Raw genomic sequence first — 27467 nt, 5'->3', positions numbered from 1 at the left:
AGATCTAAAATTCTTATCATGGAAAACTGCCTTTCTTGTAGCTATCACCTCAGCCCGAAGGGTTTCCGAAATTCAAGCCCTTTGTGCAAAACCACCTTATTTGTCCTTCCACAAAGACAGAGTCTACCTCAGGACCAATCCCTCCTTTCTTCCAAAAATTGCATCCGAATCGAATATTAATCAGTCCATTAACCTACCAGTTTTTTTTCCCAACTACCAAAACAAAGGGGAACATAAGTTACATCTGTTGGACCTGCACAGACAACTGCGCTTGTATTTACACAGAACAGCTGGTCATAGGCAATCAGATCAGCTGTTCATTTCCTTTGCCAAATTTAACTTAGGAAAGGCTGTTTCCAAAGTCACACTGTCCAGATGGATTTCTCAGTGTATTCTGTTGGCATATGAAAGTACTGGTCGGCCCGCACCTCTAGGAGTTCATGCCCACCCTACCTGGTCTATCTCTACCTCGGCGGCCTTTTGTTCTAGACTCTCGTTGGATGATATCTGCTCAGCAGCAACATGGGCTTCATCTCATACCTTCATTAATCACTACAAGCTGGATATTGTTTCCAGAGGTAGAGCATCCTTTGGCTCTGCAGTGCTCCGGAACATCCTTCCTTGAGGACCGCCCAAGATTTAGGTAGCTGGCGACTCTGTCCCATAGGTTGATGCACAAATGAAGTTAACTACTTCAGATTAAGAAGTTATGTACTCACCATAACGTTCCATCTGAGTAGGTAAACTTCATTTGTCAGCAACCGACACCCCCCCTCCGTCCCCCTGACCTTCGGATGTTCGAGATGTTACCTTCCTTATGGCAAGGGTATGTAGCTAGTTTTGCGGGTGATTTTTGTATGCTTATCTAGCTGTGGGCAAACTTGATCTGAGGTCAGGTAGGGTTGGCAGGGGATTATGGGTAGGGGAAGAGCTTGGAGCTTGGATCTATGCTGTTGGAAACTGCCGGCTTGGATCCGATATGGATCCGAAGACCCATAGGTTGCTGACAAATGAAGTTTACCTACTCAGATGGAACGTTATGGTGAGTACATAACTTCTTATTTTCTTCTGGTGAAGCCATTCTTTTGTTGATTTGGATGTATGTTTGGGGTCATTGTCGTGCTGAAAGGTGAAATTCCTCTTCATCTTCAGCTTTCTAGCAAACGCCTGAAGGTTTTGGGCCAAAAGTGACTGGTATTTGGAACTATTCATAATACCCTCCACCTTGGCTAAAGCCCCAGTTCCAGATGAAGAAAAGCAACCCCAAAGCATGATACTCCCATCACCATGCTTCACCGTGGGGATGGTATTCTTTTGGTGATGCAAAGTGTTGTTTTTCGCCAAATGTACCTTTTGGAATTGTGGCCAAAAAGTTAAATCTTGGTTTCATCAGACCATAACATATTTTCCCATATGCTTTTGGGAGACTATGTATTGTTTTGCAAATTTTAGCCAGGCCTGGATGTTTTTCTGTGCAAGAAAAGGCTTCTGTCTTGCAACCCTACCCCATAGGCCAGACATAATGAGAATACAGGAGATTGTTGTCAGATGTAGTACACAACCAGTACTTGCCAGAAATTCCTGCAGCTTCTTCAGTGCTGCTGTAGGTCTCTTGGCAGCCTCCGTGACCAGTTTTCATCTTGTCTTTTCATCAATTTCGGAGGGAAGTCCAGTCTTTGCAACGTCACTGTTGTCCTGTATTCTTTCCACTTTTTGAGGACTGTCTTCATTGTGTTCCATGATATATCCAATGCTGTGGAAATTTTTTGTACCCTTCTCCTGACTGATACCTTTCAACAATGAGATCCCTTTGATGCTTTGCAAGCTCTCTGTGAACCATAGCTTTTGCTGTAGCAGGCAACTGAGTAAATGTCAGGAAAATCCTACTAGGACAGCTGAACTTTATTTTGGGGTTAATCAGAGTCTCTTTAATTGATGGCAGGTGTGTACCCAAAAAGACTGAATGCTGTAATTAAAGCAAAAGGTGCTTCAACAAAGTATTAGTTTAAGGGTGTGCACACTTATGCAACCAGCTTATTGTACAGCTTTTATTTTTTATATTTTTCCCCTAACAGATTTGTTTGTTTTTCAATTGAAATGTACAAGTTATAAGTCACATTAAAGGTGGGAAAAGTTTTGAAATGATTTATTGTGGTCTCATTTTTTTATATCACAAAAACCTGGCATATTAACAAGGGCGTGTGGACTTTTTATATCCACTGTATATATATTTGTACACACACACACACACACACACACACACACACACATACACACACACACACACACACACACATATATATATATATATAAAGTTTTAAATTCTTACAAGGAATAGCAGCAATAGTATGAAAGAAATACATTAAGTGTACAAAGGGGTAAAGAAAAAGGAAAAAGAAAATTTAAATAGCACTTATCTCAAAATTTGCTCAAGAGCAAAGCTGACTACGTCTGTATGTGAAAAGCAGTAAACAATATCTGGGGTATGTTAGGGATTGGTGCATTATGGGTAAGGAGGAGGTCGAGAGTTTCAGTTGGCCACGTGCTAATAACGGCCGAGTCAGATTTGAGGTTTGGATCTAAACCCAATGGTTGAGGAATGAATGAAAATTTACATAATCAGATCAGATATTTCTAATTTCTAGCTCTAATAAATTTTATCCAGCTCCTGAAGGAAGATGTAACAGAAATGTGTATGTATATAAAATGGCCCACACTGGAGGTAGTAGTAGTTTAATATTTGGTCTCTAAACTGAAACCATTTCTTAATTAAAAGCTATTTAAATGCTAAACTTGTATAAATATAAATAGCTACCAACAATGGATGAATTCTACACAGATAATGTCTAAGCACCATTTGTCTATATCCAATTAGCTGTAGCTTTAAAACAAGTGCAGTTTCTATGGCAAAGTTGGATTATGCAATGCTTCTTTAATTTGAGGGTGGCTTCAAAACAAAGATATTCAGTGTTTGGGGTGGCAGCTGCTGGAAATATCCTTCTGAGAGAATTAAAAAATAAAATTCAGGGCAAATTTATTTATAGAATGGAGGAGAAAGAAAAGTGTTGTAAATATTCTGGATTTAGGTATTCCGGAGTAGAAGACAAGAAATTACTATTCAAGGAATATGCATGGCTGATAGATTTGGAGTTCAGATGAAAAGGTGGTACTTGTTATATATGAACTACCAGCAGCTGTTAACTCCTACTTGATTTAGTAGCAGAATTTGAATCCCATAGGGCAGCTTTAAATAGTCATTTACATTCAGAATTTTTAGAGGACTAAATAAATCAGTGTTTGTATAAAATTACAATTACAAAGAAAGAAAACCAAGTAGAATAACTTATAGAGCTGCAAGGAACCACCACGATCCACCATAAAAATGTATCAAAGGATTTTATTGAAGAGAGAACAAGCGCTTTCATGCACTATCCCAGTGCGCTTCCTCAGGTTACATTTTACAAAGCAATCTCCCATCTTTAAATATAAAACCATCAGCCCAATTAAACAATCAAATCAGTCAATTTAAACAGAATAATCAACATTTCAAAGGGTAAATGCATCTAAGATCTAACGGATTGACTTCAGGAGCTATGGAAAAGAATATTCCTTCTTAAAAGGGCACTAAATCACATACCAGTTCATACATTTAGTAACCATTTATAAGTATAAAAATACATATAAATATATGGTGAACAATAAATCTATCCAATAATGTTAATAAAAACGTATAAATAAAAATGAATAAATATAGATAAGACAATGCAAATCAAAAACCTACGTATAAATGTCAAAAATTAATGTGATACATACTTTACATTAAATGAATTAAAACAATTAATAAATGAACCAAGTAGAATGCAAAGCATGCTAGCTGTCATAAGGTAAGATTTAAACAATGGCTGCAGGCATAATTGCATTTTATCTTCCAGCTAAGTTCAGTGTTCTAATTTGTAAGACTTCTCTCAAGTCAGTGGAACAGAAAGGGAAGAAAATGGACAGTCACCATAAAGTGTGGAACACTTCCATATCAGTTAGAACCATAAGCTTCTATTTATTATTTATGATCAGGTAGAAGTCACTAAGATTTCCTGGACACAAGAACCAGTGAGTGGCTCATGTTCTGAGGTTTTGGACTAATCAGCATTACAAATTAAAGATGCTCGTCCCTTGCAATGTTATAGGATTATAGGATCTTAGGAAGTTACTAGGCTAATGGCCCTAGGGCCCTTACAAACCTAGCCAAGTTCTACCCTTATTTCCATGAGGAGCACCTATTGCCCCTGTCCAAAAGGGACACAAGTGGAACCCTCAGGGTGAATTTACAATTACCCATCCAGTTGTTCAGACTGCATTTGAAGAGGGCCAATGAGATGCTCTGTTTAACATGAAGTTGGAGTCTGTTCCAAAGGTGTGGTAACCTCTGGGAACAAATCTGTCCCTCAAGCAGGTTCTATTAATGTCACATACCAGGTTAAGGTGTTTAGAGTGAGTAACCTGTGTACCCATTTGACTTACGGAGATGCAGCATTTCCAATAAAGCAGGGTCAGATATTCCTTTTTATGTAAGGCAGAGATCACCTCTGAGTAGTCTGTATGAAACAGAATAAAGTGACAGTGATTTCAGATGATCCATATAGGACAGATGCTGAAGACCTAGAATTTTCCTCGTGAGGAACCTTTATGGTCTCTCCAATTGCTGCAGGTGCTTGAAAAGGTACATACCGAAAGGGGCGTTGTACTCAATTATTGGCCTGATGAGGGAAGAGTACAGGGAGGTTATAACTTCTTTTTTTCTGGAGGGGAATGGCCTTACTTATGAGATGAGCAATTTAGAAATGATATTCTTACCACTGTAAAATGCTTGATGGCAGTTCACTGCCTTAAATTGACAGTGGAGGGATTCGAACACACACCTCCAGAGAGACTGGAACCTGCATCCAGTCCCTTAGACCGCTCAGCCACACTACCTAGTGATGTTTTTCAATTTATTGTCCAGGTACATGTACTGACATTTGGGTATGCATTCAAAACACTTCAGGTAGACCTCTGTGCAAGTTTCCCTTATAGTCAAAAAATATGATTGAAAAGTGATCTGCAGTTGCTATGGGACTCTACAGACCTTACAGTTCAAGACTATGATAACAGCAAAAATGTAAGAGTATAAATTCAGGGAAAGAGGTGAAGAAAGAAGGGAGTCAAGAAGGATATGCCTTTTTGCAACTAGGGAGACAGAGGTTAAAATAGAATGAGATTTGATATTATAAAATACAGAACATAAGATAAATGAAGCTGTGAAGAAAATGAGGAGGAGATCGGAGGGGAAAAAGAGGATTACTTGTCTAGAATGGAGAGGATTATTAAGGCACTGACAGCATTAGGAATTGTGTGTATCCATAAATGAAAATAAAATATGAGTGGTATATGACAACAGTGATTCTAAAGAGGGAGATGGAAATAGAGGAAGGATAACTGTTGGAAGTCTAAAGAACAAGGGGCAAGAATATTGCACATGTTCTAGGGATGTGAGTGGAGTGGGGTGTGAGGGTGGAAGTGAATGAAGACAAGCTGCTCAGTCTGTATGTTTAGAATGAAGAGTGGGCAAGGAAGGAAGAGGCTACTTATGATATTGGTGCGATGGGTATTGACAGATTACTGTAGGAGAGACCCCCTCCCAAAATAAAACCACAGTATCTAATCATAATGAGGTGTATTTTGAGTCAGGTGGAGAAATTTTAGGAAGACAGAGAAACTATCACAAGGAAAGACAGAATTTTAAAAAGTGTAGTATATAAACAGTGACTAAAGGATGTGCCCTGAGGGAGTAAGAGCTGGTGAGGGTTCATCCAGGTCTCTGTTCTCTGCTTTCTATACTAATCTAGCCATATAAGGTTACAAGTAGGAGAAGAGAATGCATTGGTGATGGACAGGGGGCACTACAAGGGCATGTGAACAGTGAATCTAAGGGAATAATGTAAAGGGAAATTAAATGTATGGCTTAACCTGCATTAAATATTGACACATGGACTAAGTAATTTATGCTCAGACATGTAGGTGTTTTATTTTTCTTTCATATACACCAAAATGCTTAAGTTTCAATAGAGTAAAATAACATTTGTGCACTACAGATATCTGTATGTAATTTAATAAAATAAAAAAGATTAAAAGAGAGGCATCAAGGATAAAATATTTCAGATTCAAACCGAGTCATAAAATGACACTCTACCTGCCTTTGTGGCATACAGGGATAAAGCCCCGACTAGGTCCCAACCCACCTAAGTTTGACTAGTGACTCGATCACTGCACAGGTGGGGGAAAGGGGGTGGAAAGGAGTGGCTTTTTGCTGGTTCACTACTCTATGAAGGAGGGAAATATTTCTGCCCATGACTAAGCACATCTCTGGTGATGTGGAGGGTGCTAAAATCATGAAGTAGATTGTCATCAGCATTTCACCATTGAAAGGGGAGCCATAACTAATTGATATTCTCTGCAATGATGTACTTGACGTCAGTACCTCCACCCAGTTATGACAAACAAAAATTCGATGTATGTGATGTTACCAGATGCTCAGATCTGCCCCACCATCCATTCCAGACCAGCCAATGATGCATTCCTGTTTCTGGGTTATAGTATTGGGGACATTAAGATAAAAGCAGCTGGAGAAGCACACCTAGTGATCAACTAATGGTCAGCCAGAGGGTACACATAGGGGGCCAAAAAATGACCCTATAATTCAATGCACAAATGTTCAGGCAACCTGGTGTCTTTTATGGTTAAGTGAAGTTCCCAACAACTGCAACGATAATCAAAAGAGCAAATGCTGTTTTTATACTTCAGCTGATATATACTTTCAGTATACCTCACTACAATGTGTGCTTTGCTGCCAGTGTTTATGTGTCATCCACCATTGTAGGGCAGTAGCCAAACTACTAGCTAAGGTTAGTTGTCTGCCTAGCAGTCAGATTGTTTTACATGGATCATAAGCTCTATTCTTGCACAGGTATTCATGTAAATAAACATCTGGAATTTTAAAATGGCATGCACCAAGTACAGCTGCTGATTCTTTTATGTTATAAAATGCTTGAACTTCCCTCAAAAAATGGAGACCAGCTGCTCAGCAGATTCATTAAATAGAATTCACACATTTGGGATGATAGAAGTACTCAGTCTTGGCAGCATTCTGGTAACAAATTCCTATTTTTTAAATTGTTTTTAAAGGCAGAATACTCACTACTGTAACCTAATATGTTTACACAACCACAAACCTCATACTGCAGACGTTTCCCTGTTTTAGTCTACTACACACAGCTACTAAGGAACAGCCTTGCCTGCTATATGATATTATGGGTATAAGATATAACAGTAGCAATGATTCAGTAGGATACGTGTACTATGTAACATGAGCAATGACTATAGCACTGTAAGCCTAGCATAACTGCATACGCAGCCCTCACTTAAGACCACTTTCTGTTCTACTCCCACATTTACATACCTGCCATTGTTTAGCCTATCCTGTAACTACCAGACCCACTGGTCTCTGTTTTACTTTAATGTTTGAAATCAAACCCAACAAACCCTGTTACTACAAGTATAACTAAATTAATAATGTTGGTCCACATAAAGCAGTCTGATCTATTTAATATGTATCCAAGTGGAAACTACAACATAATGCGTACTGTATAGTTATACCTTAAAAATACTCATTTGCACTTGTTTTCATCATAAATGTAGACACTAACAATATAAATATTTATCTGTAAATAGCAACATATGTGTTCTATAGCTCTACATAAGAACTGTAGCTAGTCTGTATTTATTACTAAATACATTTATCAGTGTTGTGCATGTTTGTGGTAGTGGAGCTCTTCCTTTCAGAACTTCATTGAAGAAAGGCTTAATCAGCTGGAATTACCCAGTTAAAAAAGTACAGCCAATCAGTCAATCATTCAGTCAATTAATCAATAACCAAGCATCAAAGACAATCACTATAAAAATTATGATTTTGCTCTGACATAAAATACTAGGGAAGTTAGCTACCTACCTACAATTTTCTCTCACTTTCCTAAACTACCGAAGGACCTCTGAAATGTAAGCTCTGTTGCTAGGCTTACAGTGCTCGATCCTAGGCTTTTTATTGGCTATACTAAAAATAAAATATCATCACAATACATTTATCAACGTGTTCTTGCCTGCTTTCTTTTCTACCTTTATCTAATACCACATATTTTCCTTCTTTGTTACGTGTCTGAGTGCTCACTAGTGAACTGAACTGCTTAACACATAAGGACATCTTGAAATAGGTCCCATGGCACAGAGGGTTGAAACCTTGATTCCAGCTCAGGAGACCTGTGTTCAGCTAGCAGCATGAATGCTAGAGAGACCAGGCAGGGAAGGAAGGGAGTGCTCACCCAGTGGTGGCTCAGCTCTCTGCACTGGCAACACCTGCAAGAGTGCAGGTGTGTCACTTGCAGCAAGGAATCTAGCATGCACATGTTGCAAAATGGTGCGCAATTTGCCTAGAAGACTCAGTTATGCAGTAGACTGTATGTGTCTTGGAAAGTAGTCAATAGTAAAGTATGCAAGTTGTCACAGAGGTAGAATTAGGAGCATAATCAAAAAATCACCACCCTTCTGGCAGATGATAGTCACCCTCTTAGCAGCTGACTCTTGCATTGCAGGGTAATGATTGAGTTGATAGGTTCTCGTCTCTTGGGGAAACAAATTGGATTACTTGGTTCTGAGAGGATGGCTTGATAGTCATTGTGGGAGTGGGAGCCTCAAAAATTAAAAAAAAGATACCTTGAAATAAACATTCCTGAAGATCTATCAGGAGATATTCACACCATATTAAAAGCCAGTTTAAGCTGAAATATTAGTGTTGCAATAGTGGGAATTGCACAGTGATGCAAGTACCATGTTTCTTTCTTTCTTTCCTTCTCTGTTGATAGTTATAATCTTCTCAACATCTGTGATCACATCATTAGAGTTCCATGATCATAAAAAAGTAAACATCATAAAATGTAATTCCTTCTGGATTCTTTTATATTAACAAAAGAAAGTTTGAAAAAGAAAATTTTACTGTGACTGTTCACCTCATTTTCTTTTCTGCGTTTAAGACCTTTATTCTCAGGAATCTTGACACCAGCAGTAGCCATGAGTAACCTTTAGGAGAAACAACAAAATGCAGATAGAATGAAAATACTGCTATGTTTTAATGAAAGAGGTTCGATAAAAATCATATTCAGCTTTAGAAACTATGTCAAACCACATACTACTGTATCTAGAATGACAAGATATAAAACATTTATATCAGAATGAAATCTAAGAAAAGTACATTTGCTTAAGTCCTATTTACCTGTAAAAAAAAAGTTATGAACTCAGCATAATGTTCCATCTGTGTTGTCCATTTTTATTCTTCCTCAACTGTTGGGTTCAGATCAGACCCTCAGATCTGACTTGGCCGCTTCTACCAGTTCGTGGAACAACAAAACTATTAAGCTCCTCCCTTACTCGTAATGCTCTAGTCACTTAACTTATCTCAGATCTTGTTTGCTGCCCCTTACACCTGTAAGCATTAGGAAATGATAAAACAGAATCTGTAACTCATACAAAGAAACAGTAGTTCCTCCAGCATATTTCGATCCTTCGAAAAGTCAAAAAGAAGGGGGTTTGAGGGAGGGAAGCTGAGGAGGAATGAAAATGGACAACACAGATGGAACGTTATGTTGCGTACGTAACTTTTTTATCTGATGTTGTCATTTTCATTCATTCTTCAACAGTTGGGACCTCAGCTACCTAATTTCCAGGGTGGACTCAATGAAGGATATTCCTGAGCACCGCAGAACCAAAAAATGCTTTTCCTCTGGAAACCAGCTCTAACTTGTAATGAATAATAAATGTATAGGGAGCAGCCCAAGTACCTGCTGCACAATAATGTACATGGACATTCTGGAGTGAAATACTGAGGAAGTTGCCATAGATCTAGTAAAATGAGCATTTATGTTTTTTATCAGAGTCATGCCCAATTTGTTATACATAAAGGAAATGCAGCTTCTTATCCATTTAGATAGTGTAACTTTGGTAACTGGTTTACTCAATGTGGGTTCTGTAAATGAAACAAACAGCTGATCTGATTTTCTGATGTCCTTAGTCCTCTGTAAGTAAAAATGCCAATACCTGTGAACATCCAATAAATGTAGTGCATATTCATCTTTGTTAGAAAATAGGAAAATACAGGCAGATTAATAGACTGATTAATATTTGATTCTGACACCACCTTTGAAAGGAATGGTGCATTGGTATGTAAAGTCACCCTGTCCCTATGAGAAATCAAGTATGGAGTTTTTGAGGATAATGCTTGGATCTTGGAAATTCTTCTGGCCGAAGTAATGGCTACTAAGAAAATTGTATTCCATGAAAGATATTTAAGGTCACACATAGCTGCAGGCTCAAATGGGGGTTGAGTAAGGTACTGCAGCACTAAATTCAGGTCCCAAGGAAGAGTAGGATCTTTAAAGGGTGGTATTAAGAGCAGCATGCCTCTTAAAAATGGTTTGCTTAAAACTTATGATATGCTACTGAAGAACCATCTATTCCAACATGAAAATTTGATATTGCTGCTAACTGTACTTTAATTATGAAAGAGCTAGCTCCTTCATCAAACAGATGTGATAGAAATTCCATGATATGGTGTATGGGGGCTGTAAAGGGTTTAATGTTATGTTTTTGAGCCCAAAAAACAAATCTTTTTTTTCATTTTGTTGGAGTATAGTTTCCCGGTAGAAGGTTTATGAGAAGACAACAGAATATGCCGGACAGCAGAAGAGAAAAAGAAATTATGTCTTACCATAATGCTCCATCTGTATTGTTGATCCTCATTCAGTCATTACGTGTGGGTATCGGTTCCGACCTTGGAACCGAGCCAGCCATCTTCCAAGCTCACGTCAGCTACAAACTCTCGAGCTAAAACTCTTACCCAGAATTCTTCTCTCCCTGTTACCTCAGATTGAGTTTGCAAGTCAAAAGAAGGTAGAGGCTACCTCTGGTCAAATGACCTAATAGAACCAGATGGTGAGATCCACTAGAAGCCAAAGGAGGGGGAAGGAGGGAGGGTCGTAATGACTGAACAAGGGTCAACAATACAGATGGAACGTTATGGTAAGACATAACTTCTTTACCTGATATTGTTAATCCTCGTTCATTCCTTACATGTGGGACAGAGTCCCCAGCTACCTTTATTCCTGGGAGGCTCTCATGGAAAGACATTCCTGAGCACCACAGAACCAAAAGATGCTCTTTCCCTGGAGGTCAAATCCAATTTGTAATGATTGATGAAGGTATGAGGAGTAGCCCAAGTTGCAGATGCACAAATGTCATGGTAAAGAGGCTCTGGCATGGAAGGCAGCAGAAGTTGCCACCGACCTTGTAGAATGAGCCTTTATGGTAGTAGGTAATGGAATATTACGTTGTCTATAAATGAAGGTCATGCAGTCTTTCAACCATTTAATCAATGTGACCTTAACAACAGCACATCCTAATCTAGGTCCAGAATAGGCCAAAAATAACTGGTCTGATTTATGAGAGGCCTTAATCCTGTTCAAGTAGAAGTGAATTTGCCTGTGAATATCTAGGGTATGTAGGCAATACTCTCCTTTGTTTGAATGATTGGGGAAGAAAACTGGCAATTCAATGGTTTGATTAATGGACATTTCATAGATCGTTTTTGACAGAGAGGAAGGATTAGTTCTTAATGACACTCTATCTCTTTGAAAAATCAAATATGGACTCTTGATGCATAAGGCTTGAAGCTCAGAGATACGTCTGGAAAAAAATAATGGCGACCAAAAACAAGATTTTCCATGACAAATATTTGAGGTTGCAAGAAGAAGCTGGTTCGAAAGGTGGCATTGTCAAAGCTTGTAGGACTAATCACAGGTCCCATGGTTGAGTAGGTTCTCTAAAAGGGGGTTTTAGATGATTCACGCCTTTTATGAAAGTCTTGCATAATTTGTGTGACATAAGAGAGGAGTCTTGGACACCATCATGGAAATTAGATATTGCAGCCAAATGAACTCTAATGGTAGAGGCAGATAGACCAGATTGAAATAGGGTAGCTAAATACTTCAGTACTATCAACACTGGTGCTGAAAAAGGATCTACCTGTTTTTCTTTCAGCCAAAAGGTAAATCTTTTCCACTTGCTGAGATATGTAATTCTGGTGGAAGACTTATGAGATAAAATAAGAATGTCATGTACTGGCAAAGAAAGATCATTCTGCCTGGCAATCAAGGGAATTGGAGGAACCAAGCTGTGAGCTTCAGGCTGTTCAAGTTGGGGTGAAACAGATTCTGCAGATGGGAGATCAACCCTGGGGTTGGATGGAGAATCCATGGTTGATCTAGCAGGTGAGGCCAAAGGAAGGGGAACCAAATCTGACGAGGCCAATATGGTGCTATGAGGATTACTTTGCTCTTCAACTGGCGGGCTTTCTTCAGAAACTGGGAAATGAGGGGGAGAGGTGGAAATGCATAAAGTAGACCCGAGGGCCAATTGTGGACTACAGCATCCCTGGGTGACTGTCCCGGAGGAGGAATCAGGGCAAAATAGTTGCTGCATTTGTAGTTGTTTGGGGACACAAAGAGGTTGTAGCAAGGAAGACCCCAGCGGTTGAAAATTTCCGCCGCTATCAAGGGATTCAGGGACCACTCATGAGGTTGCAGTGTACACCTGCTGAGCTGTCTGCTATCACATTGGAACTCCCAGGAATGTGCGTTGCTAGAAGAAAACGGTTGGTAGCCATTGCCCAATGCCATATCCTCATGGCCTCTCGACAGAGTGGGTAAGATTTGGTCCCACCTTGTTTGTTGATGTACCAGACCACCACCATGTTGTCTGATTGTATCGCAATAGTCCCAGACAGAAGCAGGGGATGGAATGCTTGCAACGCCAGAAGCACCGCCCTCAACTCTAGAACATTTATATGTAGATGGGCCTCCATTTCGGACCAAGTACCTTGGACTGTCTGTCCATGACATAGCCCACCCCACCCCATCAGGGAGGTGTCCGTGGTCACTGTAGCCTTGGGCTATTGGGGGGGGAGAAGGGGCGAGACTATTGTGATGGGTTGTGGGCCATCCACCAATTTAAATCCTGTTTGCACCTGTGAGTTACCCGAATCTTGGCTGAAAGAGGGTACTGAAAGGGATACCATTGGGTGAGCAGTAGCCATTGTAGAAGCCTCATGTGAAACCTGGCCAGGGGGACAATGGTGATGGAGGCTGCCATGGAACCCAACAACTGTAGAACAGAGTGAGCTGTGGATTTCTCCCTTGAAAGGATTGGGATCAGTTATTGCTGTATCCTTAGAATTCTGTGCTCTGGAATGGATACTCTGCAATTCTTTGTATTCAAGATTACCCCTATGAATTTGTGGACTGAGATGGGGTGAGACTGAATTTTTGTTAGTTTATGGTTATGCCTAGCCTTTCTGTAGAGAGGAGAGAGTATGCCAGGGCTTCTTCCAATAGATGTCTGGTGGGGACGGAGATGAGACAGTCGTCTAGGTATGGAAACACCTGGAATCTTTGTAGTCGCAAGTGAGCTGTGACAACTACCATGCACTTTGTGAACACTCTGGGGGCTGTAGAGAGTCCGAAGGGCAGTACTCTGAACTGGTAGTGACTGGCTCCCACACAGAAGAAGCGAAGGAATCTTCTTGATGGTCTGTTCACTTTTATGTGGTAGTACGCATCTTGAAGATCTATCAAGCACATCCAATCATCTTTTTCCAAAAGCGGAAGGATAGACTGTATTGTGACCATCCAGAATTTTTGTACTTTTACAAACTTGTTCAATACACTGAGATCCAAAATTGGTCTCCAGTCCCCAATTTTCTTTGGCACCAAAAATAGTCTTGAGTAGAATCCGGATCCTATCTGGTCTGGAGGGACTATTTGGATTACTCTTTTTCTTAGCAGCTTTGAAATCTCTAATGCTGCTTCTTTCCTTTGACTGGGTGGAACGTCGGGTAAGTTTGTTAGGGGAGCGGGACAAAGGTCGACAGGAATATGATAATCTCTGGTTATTATCCTTTGTACCCAAGAATCGGTGGTGATTATTAGCCAGTCAGAAGGGTACAAAGAGAAACGACCCGAACCACTTCCAGAGGAAAGCAGTTGGGCTGCTCTTCAGGAGCGCTGGTAGGATTGGCCAGGGAAAGAGTCCCTGGAACCCTGGTTACATGGACCTTCTCTGCCCCAAAAAGGGCGTCTTCCCTGTGAGTTTCCCCCTCTGCCTTTAGAGGAGAACTCAGCCTGTGTGTCATGGAAAGGACCCTGAGACTTTCTGTGCCATATCTTCCCACTCTTCTGGTTTCTGGAGAAGCCCGTTGAGGGGAAAAATAATGGACACCCATGGCAGAAAGGGTCTTAACGTCCTGTTCGCATCTGGCCAGTGTACTTTTAACCTTGGGTTCAAACAATGAAGAGGCTTCGATGGAAGCATTGAGAAAGGAAGCCTTGAAGGGTTCTGTGAAATTACACAAGCACATCCAGGCATGTAGTCTCAGAACAATGCCTGAACTCACCGCTCTAGCTGCTCCTTCTGATGCGTGAGATATCAGGTGCATAGAGGAGTTAGATATCGATTCAATGGTGGCTAGCTGAGAGGCCACTTTGTCACGGACCTCATCAGACACATCTCCAGCCAAAGTTTCAGAGAGCTCAGAAATGAAATATCTTTGAAGCCTGGTAAAGTGTGCCATATAGTTCAGGGACCTGATTGCAAAGGTCGCTGATGGAAAAGTACACTTCCCTATTCTGTCCAGAGCTCAGTACTCTTTGTTGGATGGATGGACAGTCTGGATTTCATCTTCTGCCAGGTACTTTTTAGTTGCGGCCACCGCCACCAAAGCATCTACAGGAAAACCTTTGGACTAATGGGGATCAGTAGCAGGAGGGGACAAAATTTTATCTGGCCTCCGGGGAATGGCCTCAATGGTGTCAGGAGCCTTGCACGCACACTGCATGATGAGCCGGACCAGTTCGTTGGCAGGTGGAGTAACCCAGGAGGTAGGGGGCCGGGTGCAAAAGGCCTGCAGGAACACAGACTCTTCAGAGGTCAGGTTCGAGGGCTGCCAGTCACATCTCTGTTTAAGAATTTCAAGAATATCACCAAAGGGTGAGTGAGGGGACCCTTCCCCATCATCAAAGTCTGTGTCTTCAGTAAGGGACACCTCTGTGGAGTCCATGTGCTTCCTCTTGCATGAGCTCTTTTGATGAACTTCCTCAGAGGGAGAAGCTGGGGAAGACAGAGCAAAAGGGGTCTCCTGTGGGAGTATATCCTGAGGCCCTTGTGCTCAGTGTCCGCTAGGAGTGACTTGTGTACATTGTGATCCAGAGGAGGGTGGGGAGAGTGATAGCACAGGATCACCAACCAACATCAGAGCCTTCTCCATTAGCTGGAAGGCCGGTCCACCTGAAGAGGGGTGAGTGTCCAGGGCAGGAGTCACCCCTCTCCTAAGTGGCTCTGCCTATTGATTCGGAGTCCCTGGATGGCTGTGAAACACCAAATTATGTACGCCACAGCTGACATCCTGGGTCGTAACAAAACTCTCCTGCCACAAAGGCAACTGTGGCTCCTTAGTGAGGTCTATAAAGGGAACCATAGAGGGGGAAGACTGTGCTATAGCAAGGGGCTTCAAAGGCAATGAAGGAGGAGAATAAGTAGGGGTCTTTGATAAAGGGTGATCACCTCCCGAGGAAGGATAGGTCCTTAGGGGGGCAGGATACTTCTGGCCAAAAGCACTTGATCCACAAGACGCAACATGTCATGTTCAGAGAGGCTTCTAGTGGATTTCATGGACATGGCTGAGGGGGAGTCAGGTCTATTCACAGACGGAGCAAGCTCTGTGCCCACCTTGGAGGTCTGCACTGAAAACAATGGGGCTGTAAAGCAGTGGCAGCTGGTGACTTCAAATCAAAGGGGGGCTGCAGGGGATAGCTGAATGGGTGGGGCCAATAGGAAGAGGTGCGGCCAACTAGAAAGGGGAGGAGCTATGCTCAAAACCACAAAAACTAACTTTAATTAAATATGCTGCCATGGGTGCCAAACCCTCATTATGAGAGTCCAATCAAAACTAATGAAGTGTAAAAGAATAAAAATATTTAAATGCATTGGCTGCATGACAGCTTACTTAATATCTAGATAGAAACAAAAATGTTGTGAGGCATGAAAAAGTAAATTACTTTTTAAATACATTACGGGAATGCCAGTCAAAATCAAGTATAAGAAAAACAAGCAGCACTCAACTCAAACTACTTCTCCATGCACTGCAGTTCTAATTATAATTTATATTCAGCTTTATTAAAGCACCCAGTAACATGCTGAAAGTAGCAATCTCTGTGATGCCCCCACTTGTAAAAATGTTTCTTATCCAAAACAGACCTGCTGCCTGACAACTATCTACTTGTTTCATGGGGAAAACACGATCAAAGTAAAAATGAAAAGCAAACAAGAAACAAGCTCAAGATACATTGCTTAAATTATTACTGTACAGGTTATGGACCACACATGAATGGCAAATGAGCTTCTTAAAATAATGTAATCCTGTCCTTTACTACAAATACTGTCATATGCATTTCAATATCCAATGTTTATACATTATCTAGTTAAGTATTCTCTGCATGGCAACAACAGAAAGGCTTCAATGTTGGCAATTCTTTAACAGTATGCTTATTAAAGCTTACTTGCACGTTATGATCTCAGACAAGCTTACTTGATGGTCATTAAAGCATTGCTACTTAAAACACAGAGCAACAGGCACTTTGAGTAATAGCATAAATCAACAGTACAAAAATATGACAGAAACCAGACCATTCTGCAAAATCAAGAACAGATGAAAAGCCACTGTAGTACTTGTGTCTACCTTGTATGGGGGGGATACGCTGCACATTTACACTGCTTAACTGCTCCTTCCTTTGCTTGGACACATCTAGAGTCACTACATGGGGGAGTGGGGTGCAACAAGTATGTCACAATTTGAAATGTCTCTGGCTGACGGTGATTGGCACTAACACATTTGTCATACCTCTCACCCTCAGGGCAAGAAATCTGGGCAAAGCCATACATAGAAGTGGGACAAAGGCCCAAAAATAAGGACAATTTTAAATATTGTTCTTATAAACTTAGAAAGATAATAGAATAGTAGGTCTTGCATTAGTATGAATTTTCTGAAGGATATGAAATCTGAAACTCAAATGCCTGTCATTATTTTCTAACTTCAGTCTTTAATGATTTGCCACTAATTTGCCAAAAAACACAATTTTATGAAAAATGGACCAAAAATGTGATGCAACAATATAAAATAGCCACACAATACAGCTGGGAACCTGTCAAAGAAGGGACACTTTAATATTAGTACTGCTAACTTGAGTAGCTGACAACATAAAAGAGTCTACATGCATTTCTGAAATAATAGTAATCTATAACTCTAATTATTACAGTTATTTCTTAATTGTAAACCCTCCATGTTTTCTTCCAAAACTGCTATTTTGCAGAGGGATTATTAGGGGAAGAGCAACATTTTGAGCCAAATTCAGGGACAGTTGAGAGGTTTGGCTATGCCTAATTCTATAAAGCAATTTGCATGTACCTCTCGACCTGTTAATGTAATAAATCTGGACAAGGCCAAATATATTGGGGGAACATATAAACAGTACTAAAAATTGCTCTTGTATAAACTGGGACAGTTGATAGAACAGGTCTTTAGCATGCATTTTTCTGTAGGTTATGATGTCTGAAACTAGTGTGTCATTATTTAGTGACTTAATTCCTAAATGATTTGCCAGAAAACCACAAATTTTATGAGGAACAAACCAAAAATAAGAAGAAAAAAACCCATTCATTCTTTGAAAATCTGGACAGTTGGGAGATATAGTTCAGCTGGGGCTGTCTAAGTTTGCCGCCCTTCCCCCTCACAAAACCATGGTCGAATGGAGCCTTCCCCTGCAGCCATTCCAATGATTCATTACTTTGCTATTTCACTCCATTTACCATAAACACTAATGTGCATACTGATTTACTTCTATGATGATTTGAACTTCATTTGAAAGTTTTATTTTGCATTTTACAGCACAAACACTAAGACAACTGCTAAACAAACTTGGCATTAAAATTTCTCTGCCCTTGAAACTCACATTCATTGAAACAACATTAAAACCCACATTCAAAGAAAATACATTTTACCTGTGGCAGATAAAAATGAATTCTGGGCTGTTTTCAAATCATAGGCCCCTTGCATATGAAACATACATGTGCTCTTTGATACACCTTCCTATTGCTTTGAACATTTTTCCAGTAAACAATGAAACAAAACTGCCCAATTCAGAACATTTCCATCATAAAAGTCTACTCAAACTTCTACAGTCCACTATTATCAGTAAATATGCACAATTCTACAGTCCACCATTATCAGTAAATATGCACAATCTCTGAAGTAGTAAAAAAGTCATCTAAATAATTCCACGTTAAATAAATCTGTAATAAAGAGGTTGCTGCTAGCAGTCACCTTTATATTTCATCGAACAATAAAGTGTCTGATGCCCCTGAGGAATAAATTACCTAAATTACATTAAAAATAAGCTAGTAATATTGCAATAGGAAATGGATGGCAAATTGATAACAGGCTCATAATTAGTATCTTAACTTTCAGTACGGCAGCATTCACCCCTTATGGGAGTAGAACCAACAACCTTCTGCATCAAAAGCAAGTTTACAGCCTGTTGTGCTATTAGCACTAAACTTTTCTTCCCCTGCAGCTCTCAGCTCCTTGTAAAATCTACTCAATACTCAACTGCATCTCACCTTTGCAGCACAAGAAGTCTGGAAAAAGCCAAATTTATTGGGGTGGGTCAAAAGGGCAAAAACCAAGGACACATTAAACATTGCTTGCATAATCTTGGAAAGCTGCTAGAATAAAATGCTGTGTTACCACCATACATTTTACTGCCAAAGTCCCTGTGCAAAAAAGAGTCAGAACAACATACCACTATGCCAAATCACCTGCTTTGTGAAAGAAAAATGCTGAGTTACCACCACACATTTTACAGACAAGGTCCGTGTGCAAAACAGTCAAGAGCAACATACCACTACACCAAATCAGCTGTTTTGTGAACGAGAGGAAGACTGAAACTTAAATGGCTATCATTTAATGAATTCAGTTCTCACCATAGCTGTCAACCTCTTAGCACAAAACACCTGGACAAACCCAGTAATGAGGGAATACAGCCCTCAAACATATTCAGTGAATTCAGTTCTTGCCATAGCTGTCAACCTTAGCACAAAAAACCTGGACAAAGCCACTAACAGGGTATTACAGTCCCAAAAATAAGGAAAAATTTCAAATAGTCATCTTATAAACTTAAAAAATTGCTATAATAAAAGGTTGTGTTACTATATATTTATTGCTAGAATAAAAAGTTGTTTTACTATGTATTTTCTGAAGACACTGAAGTCTGAAATTCAAATGCCTGTCAATTTTACTTCTGATGAAACAAAAACAATTTTCAGCAGAGGCCCAGGGAGAAATACTGTAGACACGTCTTTGTAAAATGTCAGGACACCAGAATAAATTCACACAAACACAAAATGCAGACTCCACAAAGAAGGCACCCCAGCTAAGAATCAAACCACAAATCCTATAGCTGTGACGCTGAGGCAACAATACTGCCACTGCACCATCAAATAAGTAAGAAATTAAACATTCAGAAACCTGAAGTCTGAAATTCAAATGCCTGTCAATTTTATTTAACATTTGTTAATCAGGACAGTCTGACTTGGAACAAAAAAACAATTTTCAGCAGAGGCCCAGGAAGAAATAATGCAGACATGTCTTTGTAACATGGGAGGACACAAAAGCAAACCCACACAAACACAGGGAGAAGATACAGACCCCACAAAGAAGGAACCCCAGCCAAGAATCAAACCTGAGAACCTGCAGCTGTGAAGCAACAATGCTACCAGTGCAACATCAAATAAAAGCAAACCCACACAAACACAGGGAGAAGATAACAGACCCCACAAAGAAGGAACCCCGGCCAAGAATCAAACCTGAGAACCTGCAGTTGTGAGGCAACAATGCTACCAGTGCACCATCAAATAAAAGCAAACCCATACAAACACAGGGAGAAGATAACAGACCCCACAACGAAGGAACCCCAGCCAAGAATCAAACCTGAGAACCTGCAGCTGTGAGGCAACAATGCTACTACTTCACCATCAAATATCAAGCATTGCAACATTTACAAATCACAGATATTATGAGGAACAGATCAGATCAAATATGAGGCAAAAATCTGCAATTTTTTTTACAAATGGTGGTGGGTAGGGAACTCAAGTCTTTAACACCTGCATACAGGGTACAGGCTTCAAGCCTGAGGTATTCCCTACCACACCACCATGAGCACCTGGGGCATTTTCTCACACACACACACACACACACACACACACACACACACACACACACACCCGTAAAAGCAAGCACACACCCACCATAAATTCAAAGTAAAAGCAAGCACACACCCACCATAAATTCAAAGTAAAAGCAAGCACACACCCACCATAAATTCAAAGTAAAAGCAAGCACACACACACCATAACTTCAAATAAGTAAAACAGCAAGCACGCACCATAAATTCAAACAGTAAAAAAGCAAGCACCATACATTCAAACACACTTACCTGTCCGTTCTCCATAATAACCAATGTACATCCAAATACTGCTAGATCCAAACCCCTTCCCGCGCAATACTCCAAAGACCCGCGAGATTAAATCCAAACCCCTTCCTGACGAGACAGCAAGCAATTCCCGACTGCTGGTGTTGCAGTCCAGCCTCGAAGCATTATCCCAGCGAGTCTGTGCACTTTAAAAGTGCACAGACGTCTCCTCACGTTTCCCTATCAGGACTGCTGGACTGCCTTGAGCATGCGCATACAGTAGACCAGTAGTCTGGACTACTGCGCATGCGCGAAGTCCGCGAATTTTTAAAAACTTTTTTTTTCTATTTTTTATTTTTATTTTTAGTTCTTTTTGTTTTGAGGGTGCTGCAGTCCGGCAGTCCAATAGCACGGGCCGCCCCTGCTGTAAAGGACTGAACTACAGGTGTCTGCACCGAGGAAATCATCCGTGCCAAAGTCATGGTCTGCACTGACGATAAGGTCGGTACTGAAGTAGCTGTCGGCGCTAAGGCTGAAACCAAAAAACTCAGTGTCGATAACTGAATGGTCGGTGCTGAGAGTGTAGTCGGTCCTGGGTAAGTTGTCGGAGCTGAAAAAGCAATGGGCGTCGAAAAATCTATCGACGTCATAACAGTCTGCATCGACTGGTGCCGGTAAAGAAGTCTGAAGCAAGGAGCCCCTTGGTACCGATACGGTAAAGTATGTGCCAAAGTCACAGATGGCACCAATGGCCTCGGTGCCGAAGGTCTAGGTACCCAAGGTGCTGGAGCCAAAGAAGTCAAATCCGCAATAGAAAGCTTAGCTTTCTTGGGTCTCGGTTCCTGGGGGTCCCCAGCAGGGGACGAAGGAAGAGACTTGGCCTTTATATGTTCATCACTATTTTTCTTATGGGATCTTGGAGGGGTTGAAGCCGCCGACCCAGAAATAGCCTCTGAAAAAGGAGATTTAAGTAGCCCCTTCAATATTAATTTATTTTTTCTCTCAATCAACATCCTGTTAGAGAAATTCTTACAAATCCCACAGGGCGGGTAAACTGTTAAATGAGGTACATCCAAGCAATAGACACATGGGGAATGTGCATCTGAAGCAGGTAATTTATGGCCACAATCTAAACATCTTTTAAATCCTGGACTACCTTTTTTATCTGCCATTTTAGAAAGAAAGAAGGAAACCCAGAGAAAATGCCAGCAATGGTGCAAGAATTACCCGAAGGTTAGAAGGAAAGGGGGTTTACCAACGATAGTAAAAAAGAAATTACCTCACGGTAAAGGGGAGGAAAGTAATTGAAAAGACTGAAGAAAGGATAGCCGCTAAATACGATAAGGTAAGAGAAAACTATCTAATAACTTTTCTGTGAGAAAAGGCGGTTTTAGAATTTAGTATGAAGAAAAATATTGTACTTAGCTCAAGAGAAGTAAGTTGACACGACCGAATGGTGATGCGGCAAACGAAATCTGAGTTAACAGGGAGCGGGGAATTCTGGATAAGAGTTTTAGCTCGAGAGTTTGTAGCTGACGCGAGCTTGGAAGATGGCTGGTTGGAACCAATACCCACACGTAAGGAATGAATGAGGATTAACAATATCAGATCATAGGTTGTCTGGCTATAAATGGAATTTGAGAAACCAGGCAGGCAGCCTGAAGTTTATAATGTCTGGATGTATCATGCCTGTCAGATGAGACAGGAGGTCTGGAGTTGGATCCAGAACCCAAGGAGGTTGAATCAGACGAGACCAAAGGAAGGGAAACTAAATCTGTCAAGGCCAATAAGGAACCTTGTTCTTCAACCTAGTAGCTTTTGGAAGGAATTTGGGGATTAATGGAATGGGAGTATATGTGTATAGGAGTCCGGGGGGGCAGTCGTGAAGTAGAGCATGCTCTGGAGATTCCCCCTCTGGGGGGAATAGGGCAAAGTAGCTGCAGCATTTGTTGTTTAGGGGACAGTTGACTAGACCACAGCAAGGTTGGCCCCATTGACAGAAGATCTTGTCCACAATTTTCCTGTTGAGGGCAAATTCATGGGGTAGAAGAATGCACCTGCTCAATTTGTCTGCTATCACATTGGATTTCCCAGAATGTGCATTTCTAAGAGAAGGCGGTTGGAAGAGATTGCCCACTACCACACCCTGAGAGCTTTTCTACACAATGAGTAGGATTTAATTCCTCCTTGTTTGTTGATGTACCACACCACTAACATTTTGTCCATTTGTATTGCAATGGTCCCTAAGGGGAGAGCATTCTGAAATGCCTGCAACACTAAAAGCACTGCTCTCATCTCCAGGACATTTATATGCAATTTGGCCTCCTCGGGGGAACCAGGTGCCTTGGACTGTCTTCCCCAGATAGTCCTCCCCACCCTAACTGGGAAGCGTCTGTGGTCACTATAGCCTAGGGCTATAGGGGAATGAATGGAAGGCCTAGAAGAACTTGATCTGAATGAATCCACCATTCCAAGTCTCTCTTGCACGTCTGAGTGATTTTTATCTGGTAAGACATACACTGGTAAAGAACTGGCCATTGTGTAGCTAGCATCCATTAAAAATTTTATGTAAAATCTGGCTAGTGGTTCTAATGTCATTGGTGCCACCATTGATCCCAGGGTTTGAAGAACCAGATGGGCCGAAATCATGGTGTTGCAGATTATCATTTTGACTTGTGACCTTATTGTTTGAAATCTAAATAGTGACAAGGAGGCAATGGTTGTTTTTGTATTGAGAATTGTTCCTATACACTCTAGGCTCTGGGTAGGTTCTAGATGAGATTTCTCTCAGTTTATGGTTATCCCCTGAAGAGGGCAAGTCTGTAGAACCTGATCCTTTGCCAATATGAGTTGATGCCTGTTCCGATCAGATATGAGCCAGATGTCTAAGTATGGAAACACTTGGAATCCCTGCAGTCTGAGATGAGCTGCTACTACTGCCATGCATTTGGTAAACACCCTGGGGGTCATGGTGAGTCCAAAGGGCAGTACTCTACATTGGTAATGACTGGCTCCCAGCTGGAAGCATAAATACCTTCTGGATTGTCGGTTCATCTTTATATGATAGTACATGTCCTGAAGGTTTATTGAGCACATCCAGTCATCCTTGCCCAAAAAATGGAGAATGGACTGAACCATGACCATCCAAAATTTGGTCCTTTGACCTGTCTTGTTTAGTTTGGCACTAAAAATAACACTGAGTAAGTTCCAGATTCTATTTGGTCTGGTGGGACCTCTTGGATGACTCTTTTTCCTAGCAGCTTTTGTATTTGAATTGTTGCCTGTTCCCTCTGACTGGGTGAAACATCAGGGATTTTTCTCGAGATTGGAGGTGGAAGGGAAAAAGAGTATTATATAGCCTTTGGAAATAATTCTCTGCACCCAAGTAACTTTCGTTATATCTAGCCAGGCTCTCTGGTGCAGGGATAATCATCCCAAGATAGAAGTAACAGGGGATAGATATAAAGAAGACCAGGGGGCCAATCATGAAGTAGAGGGTCCCTTGGTGACTCCCCCGGTGGAGGGATCAGGGCAAAGAACCTGCTGCACTTGTTGAGGGGAGATGCAAAGAGATCACAGCATGGCTGCCCCCATCAATGGAAAATCCTTTATGCAACTTTCAGATTGAGGGACCACTCTTGAGGCATTAGAATGGACCTTCATAACCTGTCTGCAATCACATTGGATTTCCCCGGAATGTGTGTTGCTGTCAGAAATCGATTCTTCAATGGGATGCCCTGGAGAAGTATCAGAAGAAATTAGTATACCCTGCTGGGTATCCTGGTGAATAATCTAGGCTGATTGTCCCAGTGGCACAGTTGGTTGAGGCTCTATATGCAGAGATGAATGGAGTTGGGTAGGTGAGCCATAGAGAGAGAGAGCTCCAAACTCTAGGAACAGAGAAAGCTCTCTCCACTATGTTGATCACAGAATGCCTTGGAGAGAAGGAGACCAATAGCTCTGAGAAGATGTGTTTACAGACCATAGACTTCCTCCACCCCAAAAGCAGACTACTCAAGGAGGAAGTCAGAGATGAGCTATCTAGCACCAAAGCTCCAAGGGGCAGAGACATCTCTGACAACTTCACAGTTAACTCCAGCACCACAGATCCAGTGCTAATGCTACAGCTCCAAGAGTTGTCCAGCTCAGAAATGCTCAGCACCAATCCACTCAGAAATGCCACTAGAGTCAAAGATGCCAGTATCTTCAGATCTGATGCAGATGACTCTAGAATATTCAAATCCAATGGCTCTGAAACCAGTGGTCAGATCAGAGAAGAAGACAGTAAAGGGGGAGTTGTACTGATAAAGGTCTCCCGACCAGATGGCATTGGCACCAGAAGAACCCCTATTTGAATCTGCATTAAGAGGAACTTCCTCATCATCCAGTCCACATCAGCTTTGGTCAAACCCTTGGTAGATCTTACAGAGGATACTGTTGAATATGGTTGGGAGTGGTGACATTTCAGTGACCTTTCCAAAAAAGGATAAGGGAACTGAGAGAGAACAGGATCCAGGGCCAGTTGCTGTGATCAGATCTGAGGTGATTTTTTTATAGTTTAGGTGGTTTCAGATCTGAAGAGGTCAGATCAGACACTTTACTAGGAGGTTGCGATATTGGAGCCAAAGAAGATGTCAGATCTGGGGAACAGTTCCTACATTTTTTAATGAAGAGAATCTCCCTTCTTGTGAGGTTTTTGGGGATTTGAGCCCCAGATGATGTTGAAGCAGACTTAGAGGACATCAAACCTCTCAAAATTAACTTATTTTTTCTATCAGTTAAGGCTCTCAGGTTAAAGGTTTTACAGGTGTCACAATTAGTGTCAAGGTGTGCTGGGACTAAACAATACACGCACTTTAAATGTGTGTCTGATAACAGTATCTTTTGGTCATGAGCCACACACTTCTTGAAGCCAGAAGGATTCTCTGACACTGTTTCAAACAGAAAAGACGCAGCAGAAAATTAATAGTAAAGAGTTAATTTTTTTTTTTAATTAAGGAAAGAAAAGGGAAATAGCAACTACGGTAATTAAAAGTACTTTAAGTGCAATAAAAGAGGATACCAGCAATGGTAACTGAAAAAAGTACATGAGTAAAAAAGAAACAAATTAAATTTTAAGGGAGAGTAGCTTTGGAAAGGTTATAAATATTAGAAGGTTATAAAGGCTTTAAAGAGATAAGGATAATAAAGTTCTAACTCACAAGAATAATCTCTAATGCTCAAGAGTATGCAGTGACCAAGTCCATACTCTAAGGTGGCAAACGAGATCTGAGGTATGTTAGCTGACTAGGGTGTTGTGGGTAATGGAGGAGCTTGAGAGTTTCAGTTTTCCACAAGTTGGTAGAAGTGGATGAGCTGGATCTGAACCCAACAGTTGAGGAATGAATGAAAATGACATCAGATCAGTAGATGCTCAAATTCCTCACTGCCTCAGTGGCATTTTGTGTTATCTACAAAGGTAACACAATACAGGCCAGCTTTCAAAACTTCAAACTCCTGTCCCTCTCACATTTTGAGACAGCTGATTGGCTGAGCATATCCTAAGAGGGAAGCCTTCAGCTGTCACAGGAAAATAGAAGTTATGTCCTTACCATAACGTTCCATGTGGAGTGTTCATCTCGCCTTTGTTCTTACACATGGGTTCGGAGCCGATCCTCGGCTCTGCAAGCTCTGCATCGAGAAGAAGCTCGAGACAATCTAATACCCACAATCCCCCTCTGCCTTTACCTCAGATCTAGTTTGCAAGCAAACCAGTAGTCAGAGAGAGCACACTCATGCTTACATCACATATGCACAGAACTAAGAGTCTATATATATATATATATATATATATATACACATATACACATAACATGTCAATTATATACACAACAACTGCAATGCAGAAGCAGAATGCTCCAGGCCAGGCACCAAACTGAACGTTCTTCCTAAGGGTGGGAGGGAGGGAATGTAAGAACAAAGGCGAGATGAACACTCCACATGGAACGTTATGGTAAGGACATAACTTCTATATGTGACAGTGTTCAATCTCGCCTTGTTCCTGAGGAACTCACGGAAGGACGTTCTTGAGCACAGTGGAACCAAAGGTTGCCCTGTCCCTAGAAACCTTGTCTACCTTATAATGAGAAATGAATGTATGTGGCTTAGACCAAGTAGCAGCCGCACAAATAGCGTCTAGTGGTAGGCGGGCTGCATGAGCCAGGGATGTAGACACTGACCTTGTGGAATGTCCTTTGGGTTTGTGCAAAAGAGTTTGATTTGAAGAATCATAGACATAGATGATACAATCCGTTAACCACTTAGAAAGAGTTCTTTTGGTAACCGCTACTCCTTTCCTGTTATCAGCAAAGGCTACAAAAAGTTGATCAGTTTTTCTGTGATCTTTTGTTCTATCCAAGTAAAACCTTAGCTGTCTGTGAACATCTAATTTGTGCAACATATACTCCATTTTATTGGAGTGATTCTTGAAGAAAGTGGGTAATTCAATGGACTGATTAATATTATTAATAGAACAAACTTTAGGAAGGAAGGATGAATTAGTGCGAAGAGATACTCTGTCAGAGTGAAAGATCAAATAAGGGTGCTTAATGGAGAGAGCTTGAAGTTCAGATACTCGCCTAGCGGATGTAATGGCTACTAAAAAGAGAGTCTTCCATGACAAAAATTTCAATGGGCAAGAGGAGGCTGGTTCAAAGGGGGGCAACATTAACTTAGATAACAATAAGTTTAGACTCCAAGGTGACGTAGGAGATCTAA

General features: G+C 41.0%; 1 protein-coding gene across 1 annotated transcript in view; it reads right to left on the bottom strand.

Annotated features, from left to right (window-relative positions):
- The window catches only part of TEX12 (testis expressed 12), a 169827-nt gene that overhangs the window by 99540 nt on the left and 42820 nt on the right, over positions 1 to 27467 (bottom strand). Inside the window, exon 2 of the mRNA XM_044079464.1 lies at positions 9093 to 9162. Coding sequence (XP_043935399.1) covers positions 9093 to 9155 — 63 coding nt within the window. The 5' untranslated portion in view covers positions 9156 to 9162. The remainder of the gene's footprint in view (positions 1 to 9092; positions 9163 to 27467) is intronic.

This window comes from Protopterus annectens, chromosome 8.part0 (genome assembly GCF_019279795.1).
Source record: "Protopterus annectens isolate FY-2018-M chromosome 8.part0, PAN1.0, whole genome shotgun sequence".
NCBI classification, from domain to species: Eukaryota; Metazoa; Chordata; order Ceratodontiformes; family Protopteridae; genus Protopterus; species Protopterus annectens.
Note: the sequence above shows the minus strand (reverse complement) of the source record. Positions and strands in the feature narration are given on the sequence as shown.